This window comes from Oncorhynchus tshawytscha, linkage group LG28 (genome assembly GCF_018296145.1).
Source record: "Oncorhynchus tshawytscha isolate Ot180627B linkage group LG28, Otsh_v2.0, whole genome shotgun sequence".
Taxonomy (NCBI): domain Eukaryota; kingdom Metazoa; phylum Chordata; class Actinopteri; order Salmoniformes; family Salmonidae; genus Oncorhynchus; species Oncorhynchus tshawytscha.
In genome coordinates, this window is record NC_056456.1 from 170709 (window position 1) to 180254 (window position 9546).

A 9546-nucleotide genomic window follows, 5' to 3' on the forward strand; every position below is an offset into this window, starting at 1 on the left:
GATGTATTTGTGTGATACGGTGGAAACGCCTTTATGTGCAAATATTGATATAATTACCATCCTATCAAGAGTAAACTTGGAGTCACGTGATGATCTGGTGTGTGGTCCTCCCACTACGACTCAGGAAACCATGCAGTTCATTAGGCTACAGATCTGGTGTGTGGTCCTCCCACTACGACTCAGGAAACCATACAGTTCATTAGGCTACAGATCTGGTGTGTGGTCCTCCCACTACGACTCAGGAAACCATACAGTTCATTATTCTGGTGTGTGGTCCTCCCAGGCCATGCAGTTCAGGCTACAGATCTGGTGTGTGGACTCAGGAAACCATGCAGATGATTAGGCTCAGATCTGGTGTGTGGTCCTCCCACTACGACTCAGGAAACCATGCAGTTCAGTTCTGGTGTGTGGTCCTCCCTCTATTGCAGATGCTACAGATCTGGTGTGTGGTCCTCCCACTACGACTCAGGAAACCATACAGTTCATTAGGCTACAGATCTGGTGTGTGGTCCTCCCACTACGACTCAGGAAACCATACAGTTCATTAGGCTACAGATCTGGTGTGTGGTCCTCCCACTACGACTCAGGAAACCATGCAGATGATTAGGCTACCGATTAAATAAATGATGATGAACTTCACAGGGTGGTGAACGTGCATGGTCTGAGCTTGATGCTCCTTTTCAATAGATGTCGAGATGTCTTATTCTGGTGACATGATGATCGATGCTTGATTGCCATTTGACCCCTCAAAAAATATTCTCGCTCTCATCCATCATAATCTCATCATGTAGACTAGCTTCCCGCAGAGCCTACCTACACCGTATCTGCCAGCTGTTGGCTATAACGCAGGTGCCAAGACCAGAGTCGGCACACTTGCTATTTATCACAACAGTTTGTGACAAAATTATCGGTAGAGATGACAATGCGATGGAAACACATTGAACATTAGATCATTTTTTTGATAGATGAAAACTTAAGCGTAAAGGTAAAAAATGTTGTGCACTAAGTCATCACGCACTGATTTTTATTACGCAACAAGTCTGTCTGGTGGAAACACTATGGGTGGGAAAACGTGTATATTTTGTTTACGTAGATTTTTTAAATATTTGTATGAAAATCTGTTACCATGGAAACCTAGCTATGGTCACAGATCATTTAATTACATTTTAGTCAATGTCACGACTTTCCCGCTGAAGTCTGTCCCTCTTCTTGTTCGGGCGGTGTTCGGGCGGTGTTCGGCCGTGGTCGACGTCACAGACCTGCTAGCCATCACTGATACATTTTTCATTTTCCATTTGTTTTGTCTCGTCTTCCTTCACACCTGGTTCCAATCCCATTCATTACATGTTGTGTATTTAACCCTCTGTTTCCCCTCATGTCCTTGTCGGTGATTGTTTGTTGTATGTATTGGTGCTAGTTATGTTCTGCCGCCGGTTCTGCCGTGTGCGACGGATTTTTACCCACTCATTATTTTTTGTAAATGTTGGTTTTCGGAGTTTGGTCTGCATTTATTAAACAACTCCGTTTATACCAAGTTCGTTCCCCTGCGCCTTACGTTCCTGCCACCAGCACGCACCCATTACAGTCAAAGCCTTTTTTTTGTTCAAATGTATATTATTTGAGCTCTTTTTAAATGATTAGCTATCATATATTCCAATAGTCTCTTTCTTATACAGCATTAGAGAAAATGGCGTAGGCCTATAAATCAAGTTATTAGTTGTTACTCGACACTGTGATACTTGCTGTGTAACAAATGTTATTCTACTATTGTGTTCTATATTCCTTTTCCTCTTCCTCACCTCTCCATTCACCTCTCTTCAGTCCTCCCTCCTTTCCCCCTTCTACTGTCGATCCACATCTACTGTTTCCCTCCTCTCCCCTCCCCCCTATTCTTTCTACAATCCCTTCAACCCATACCTGCGCCCAACGATACCAAACCATATCCCCTGTCCTCAATCTGCTTCTAACCTGTTCCTATATCACAGTGGTTTGTACATTACAGGCTGTCATCATGTTTTACTGTGAGAAAGCACTTGGACATCAGGGTTGGCCTCTCTAGAGTGACTGGAATGTGTGTTTCTCCCTCTCTCTTCCTCCTCGTTGTATCTCTCGCTCTAAGAATCCTGTGCTGGATCTAGTAACTATGGTGATTGACGTGTAGCCAGGCTAGCGCAGTGCAGCTCGGCTTAGCTTGGTTTGGCTCAGTTGAATTAAAAAGGGGATCTCTCTCACTGGAACGGCGCCACTAGTATACTCCCTCCCGCAGTCTGACTGTCCTACTAGAACGTTCCATTCAGAGTCGTCTGACACAATGTTCCACAGAGGAATTCATAGGAATTCCAGACACTGTTTGTTTACTGTATTTCTATGGTCTGAAAAGAAAGATCAGTGTGTTTTTATAAGCAGACACACAGTGAGCCTGCTGCCACTGTTCATATATATATATATATATATATATACATATATAAATACACATATATATATCATCACCTGGTGTCACATACCCATCTATTTCATCCTTCACATGCCTTGGTCATATTTAGCCATTGTTATTTGTTAATTGAAAAGGAGAAAACATACAGAACCAAACTCACTCATACAAAACTATCCAAACTAGAGATAAAATGCTTCAATAACATAGAACTATAACACATCAATATTATAGAACTATAACACATCAATATTATAGAACTGTAACACATCTATAACATAGAACTGTAACACATCTATAACATAGAACTGTAACACATCTATAACATAGAACTGTAACACATCAATATCATAGAACTGTAACACATCTATAACATAGAACTTTAACACATCTATAACATAGAACTGTAACACATCAATAACATAGAACTATAACACATCAATATTATAGAACATCATAGAACTGTAACACATCAATAACATAGAACTGTAACACATCAATATCATAGAACTGTAACACATCTATAACATAGAACTTTAATACATCAATATTATAGAACATCATAGAACTGTAACACATCAATAACATAGAACTGTAACACATCTATAACATAGAACTTTAATACATCTATAACATAGAACTGTAACACATCAATATTATAGAACATCATAGAACTGTAACACATCAATAACATAGAACTGTAACACATCTATAACATAGAACTTTAACACATCTATAACATAGAACTTTAATACATCTATAACATAGAACTATAACACATCAATATTATAGAACATCATAGAACTGTAACACATCAATATCATAGAACTGTAGCACATCAATAACATAGAACTGTAACACATCAAGAGCATAGAACTGTAACACATCAATAACATAGAACTGTAACACATCAATAACATAGAACTGTAACACATCAACATCATAGAACTGTAGCACATCTATAACATAGAACTGTAACACATCAATATCATAGAACTGTAACACATCAATAACATAGAACTGTAACACATCAATAACATAGAACTGTAAGACATCAATAACATAGAACTGTAGCACATCAATAACATAGAACTGTAACACATCAATGACATAGAACTGTAACACATCTATAACATAGAACTGTAACACATCAATATCATAGAACTGTAACACATCAATGTTAGAACATCGCCAAGACTTTAACAAGTGCCCAAAACAACCTAGAACTGTATAACCTTACAACACTATAACAGTATAACCCTATACCACTATAACCTTATAACCCTATACCACTATAACCTTATAACCCTATACCACTATAACACTAAAACCTTATAACCCTATAACCTTATAACACTATAACCTTATAACACTATAACCTTATACCACTATAACACTATAACCTTATAACCCTATAACCTTATAAGACTATAACCTTATAACACTATAACCTTATACCACTATACCACTATAACCTTATAACCCTATAACACTATAGCATTATAACACTATAACCTTATAACACTATAACCTTATAACACTATAACCTTATAACACTATAACCTTATACCACTATAACACTATAACCTTATAACCCTATAACACTATAGCATTATAACACTATAACCCTATAGCATAACACTATAACACTAAAACCTTATAACACTATAACCCTATAGCATTATAACACTATAACCGTATAACACTATAACCCTATAGCATTATAACACTATAACACTATAACCTTATAACACTATAACCCTATAGCATTATAACACTATAACACTATAACACTATAACCCTATAGCATAATAACACTATAACACTATAACCTTATAACACTATAACCTTATAACACTATACCACTATAACCTTATAACCCTATACCACTATAACCTTATAACACTAAAACCTTATAACACTATAACCCTATAGCATTATAACACTATAACCTTAACACTATAACCCTATAGCATTATAACATTATAACACTATAACCTTATAACACTATAACCTTATAACACTATAACACTATAACCTCATAACCTTATAACACTATAACCCCATAACCCCATAACACTATAACCTTATAACACTATACCACCATAGCACCATAACACCATAACCCTGTAACCTTATAACCCTAAAATGTATTTCCATTCAAAATCCTATTTTCCCTAACCCTAACCCAAACCTACCTCCTAACCTTAACCCACAACCTAACCACTAACCCCATATCCTAATTCTAACCCTAATTCTAACCCTAACCCTAAACCAAACCCCTAAGTTTAAAATAACCTTTGTCCTCATGGGGATGTGGGAAATGTTCTTTGTTTTAGCGTCTTTGTGGGAAACCAACCAAACCCCACCTACACAATCGACATCAGATTTCTATGTTATATGATGTTGTTTGTCACGGCAGATTTCCTCCTCCTCTGAAGAGGTGAAACAAGGATCGGACCAATACGCAGCGTGGTAGGTGTCCATGGTTTTTAATAAGAAAAACTAAACATGAACACAAATACTAAATAATAAAGTGAACTGGCAACAAAACAGTCCCGTGCGGCACAAACACAGACACAGGAAACAATCACCCACAAAATACCCAAAGAATATGGCTGCCTAAATATGGTTCCCAATCAGAGACAACGATAGACAGCTGCCTCTAATTGAGAACCAATCTAGGCAACCATAGACATACAATTACCTAGAAAGGAAACAGCCCCATAAACATACAAAACCCCTAGACAAGATAAACACTATAGATGAGACAGAAAACCATACATCACCCATGTCACACCCTGACCTAACCAAAATAATAAAGAAAACAAAGATAACTAAGGCCAGGGCGTGACATGGTTAGCTGATACGGATCGAACACCTATCCAGATATTGTGAGATCTGCCAGGCGACTGCATTGTAGTCAGTTTGGAACACGACCATAATAATGTATTATCACTACAGCTCTTAACATAGAATATTATTATTATTATTATTATTATTATTATTATTACCAGCGTTCTTACCTTCGGCCTTGGAGCGTGTCTCTCTGACGCCACCACCAGGTGAGTGGCGGTCCACACTGCCCTGGCTGTAGCAGCGCTGGAAGGGGAAACTGTGGCTCGGGCCCTGACCCAGGCCCTCCAGGATGGGGGAGAAGTCGGCCGAGGAGTGGGAGTGGGCCGAATGGGTGGAGGAGAAGGGATCTGAACATCCCCCCATCCTGAGAGAAGGAGAGCCAGTGCTTCCTCCATTTTTCCTCTTTCTCTTGGCAATCTCTGCAAAGGAAGTGACCCGCGGCAGAGGGGACGGGCCCAGGGGGGCGGTGCCCTCACTGAGACGGACAGGGCAGCTCAGCATGCGCTCCAATGAGCCGAGCCGAGGGGGCGGGGATATGTCCAGGTTCCGGTCGTAGCTACGGGAACGGGGGCGGCTGGGCCCTCCTCCGATGGGTCCTCGGCCAACCACAGGAGGGGAGATGTTGACGTACACCTGGCCCTCAATGATTGGGTCTGAACAGGCTCCACCCATTTGCTGCTGCTGCTTCTTCCTCTCCTTCCCGTCCTGCTCGTCTTCATCATTTTCTTCCTCATCTTCATCACGCTGTGTAGAGAAGACAGAGAAGCTCTTAGAATAAAAGACAAAGAAACGAACACGTTCTTGGATCGATGTCAAACAGGGCTCATGTAGCAGGAATAGTGTTTGGATCTCAGGCTTTTTACAGCAGACACTAGGCTACCCTGGGGCGGCAGGGAGCTGTCAGCTCAGGGATTTGAACTTGCAACCTTCCGGTTACTAGATTTGTCAAGGCACAAATCTGTCGTTCTGCCCCTGAACAGGCAGTTAACCCCACTGTTCCTAGGCCGTCATTGAAAATAAGAATTTGTTCTTAACTGACTTGCCTAGTTAAATAAAGGTAAAATAAAGGTAAAATAAAGGTAAAATATATATAGAAATAATACACTTGAGTAGAGCCTTGTTTGTTTTGTATCAAACTACATTGGATGTTTATCTCTGCCATTGTGTTAAATAGAAATTCATCAAATAAAATCTCCTACATGGGCCAGTCATAGTCCTCTTGAGAGCACTAGCATTGATGATACAGCTCATCAATAAGCAAACTTTACTTTCCAGGCTATAAATATACATTTGCCTGCCTGGTTAAATAAAGGTTTAATAAATATAAACGACTGAAGCCAACGACTGTAACTCTGAACGACTGTAACTCTGAACGACTGTAACTCTGAACGACTGTAACTCTGAACGACTGTAACTCTGAACGACTGTAACTCTGAACGACTGTAACTCTGAACGACTGTAACTCTGAACGACTGTAACTCTGAACGACTGTAACTCTGAACGACTGTAACTCTGATAGCTACTATAAATAGACTTGTAATCTTCACTAGTGTCAACATTACCACACATGAATATGACTGACATTACACCACACTGAAGGCATAGAGACTAAGGCTACATCCCGAGTGGCACCGTTGTCCCTGTATAGTACACTGTATTTAACCAGGGCCCACAGTGCACTGTAAGTAATACGGTGCAATTTGAGAAGCACATACTCTCCAGGAATAGTCCATTACAGATTACCCAGCTGCCTAAGTAAGCTTTCCCTTCAACAGTAGTGGATGGTTGTACTGATCTGAAACCTGCAGCCCTCCAGTAGGGTACTTTCCCCTTCAACAGTAGTGGATGGTTGTACTGATCTGAAACCTGCAGCCCTCCAGTAGGGGACTTTCCCCTTCAACAGTAGTGGATGGTTGTACTGATCTGAAACCTGCAGCCCTCCAGTAGGGGACTTTCCCCTTCAACAGTAGTGGATGGTTGTACTGATCTGAAACCTGCAGCCCTCCAGTAGGGTACTTTCCCCTTCAACAGTAGTGGATGGTTGTACTGATCTGAAACCTGCAGCCCTCCAGTAGGGGACTTTCCCCTTCACTTTCCCCTTCAACAGTAGTGGATGGTTGTACTGATCTGAAACCTGCAGCCCTCCAGTAGGGGACTTTCCCCTTCAACAGTAGTGGATGGTTGTACTGATCTGAAACCTGCAGCCCTCCAGCCCTCCAGTAGGGGACTTTCCCCTTCAACAGTAGTGGATGGTTGTACTGATCTGAAACCTGCAGCCCTCCAGTAGGGGACTTTCCCAGCCCTTCAACAGTAGTGGATGGTTGTACTGATCTGAAACCTGCAGCCCTCCAGTAGGGGACTTTCCCCTTCAACAGTAGTGGATGGTTGTACTGATCTGAAACCTGCAGCCCTCCAGTAGTGGATGGTTGTACTTTCCCCCCTTCAACAGTAGTGGATGGTTGTACTGATCTGAAACCTGCAGCCCTCCAGTAGGGGACTTTCCCTTCAACAGTAGTGGATGGTTGTACTGATCTGAAACCTGCAGCCCTCCAGTAGGGGACTTTCCCCTTCAACAGTAGTGGATGGTTGTACTGATCTGAAACCTGCAGCCCTCCAGTAGGGGACTTTCCCCTTCAACAGTAGTGGATGGTTGTACTGATCTGAAACCTGCAGCCCTCCAGTAGGGGACTTTCCCTTCAACAGTAGTGGATGGTTGTACTGATCTGAAACCTGCAGCCCTCCAGTAGGGGACTTTCCCCTTCAACAGTAGTGGATGGTTGTACTGATCTGAAACCTGCAGCCCTCCAGTAGGGGACTTTCCCTTCAACAGTAGTGGATGGTTGTACTGATCTGAAACCTGCAGCCCTCCAGTAGGGGACTTTCCCCTTCAACAGTAGTGGATGGTTGTACTGATCTGAAACCTGCAGCCCTCCAGTAGGGGACTTTCCCCTTCAACAGTAGTGGATGGTTGTACTGATCTGCAAACCTGCAGCCCTCCAGTAGGGGACTTTCCCCTTCAACAGTAGTGGATGGTTGTACTGATCTGAAACCTGCAGCCCTCCAGTAGGGGACTTTCCCCTTCAACAGTAGTGGATGGTTGTACTGATCTGAAACCTGCAGCCCTCCAGTAGGGGACTTTCCCCTTCAACAGTAGTGGATGGTTGTACTGATCTGAAACCTGCAGCCCTCCAGTAGGGGCTTTCCCCTTCAACAGTAGTGGATGGTTGTACTGATCTGAAACCTGCAGCCCTCCAGTAGGGGCCTTTCCCCTTCAACAGTAGTGGATGGTTGTACTGATCTGAAACCTGCAGCCCTCCAGTAGGGGACTTTCCCCTTCAACAGTAGTGGATGGTTGTACTGATCTGAAACCTGCAGCCCTCCAGTAGGGGACTTTCCCTTCAACAGTAGTGGATGGTTGTACTGATCTGAAACCTGCAGCCCTCCAGTAGGGGACTTTCCCCTCAACAGTACTTTCCCCTTCAACAGTAGTGGATGGTTGTACTGATCTGAAACCTGCAGCCCTCCAGTAGGGGTTGTACTTTCCCCCCTTCAACAGTAGTGGATGGTTGTACTGATCTGAAACCTGCAGCCCTCCAGTAGGGGACTTTCCCTTCAACAGTAGTGGATGGTTGTACTGATCTGAAACCTGCAGCCCTCCAGTAGGGGACTTTCCCCTTCAACAGTAGTGGATGGTTGTACTGATCTGAAACCTGCAGCCCTCCAGTAGGGGACTTTCCCCTTCAACAGTAGTGGATGGTTGTACTGATCTGAAACCTGCAGCCCTCCAGTAGGGGACTTTCCCCTTCAACAGTAGTGGATGGTTGTACTGATCTGAAACCTGCAGCCCTCCAGTAGGGGACTTTCCCCTTCAACAGTAGTGGATGGTTGTACTGATGTGAAACCTGCAGCCCTCCAGTAGGGGCCTTTCCCCTTCAACAGTAGTGGATGGTTGTACTGATCTGAAACCTGCAGCCCTCCAGTAGGGGCCTTTCCCCTTCAACAGTAGTGGATGGTTGTACTGATCTGAAACCTGCAGCCCTCCAGTAGGGTACTTTCCCCTTCAACAGTAGTGGATGGTTGTACTGATCTGAAACCTGCAGCCCTCCAGTAGGGGACTTTCCCTTCAACAGTCGTGGATGGTTGTACTGATCTGAAACTTGCAGCCCTCCAGTAGGGGACTTTCCCCTTCAACAGTAGTGGATGGTTGTACTGATCTGAAACCTGATCTGAAAGCTTTGATATGGCCTGGAACAGGA

At 42.8% G+C, this 9546-nt stretch overlaps 1 protein-coding gene across 1 annotated transcript in view; it reads right to left on the minus strand.

Moving 5' to 3' along the window:
* The window catches only part of LOC112263895 (iporin), a 63193-nt gene that overhangs the window by 35104 nt on the left and 18543 nt on the right, over positions 1-9546 (minus strand). The window contains exon 5 of the mRNA XM_042308332.1: positions 5458-6034. Coding sequence (XP_042164266.1) covers positions 5458-6034 — 577 coding nt within the window. The remainder of the gene's footprint in view (positions 1-5457; positions 6035-9546) is intronic.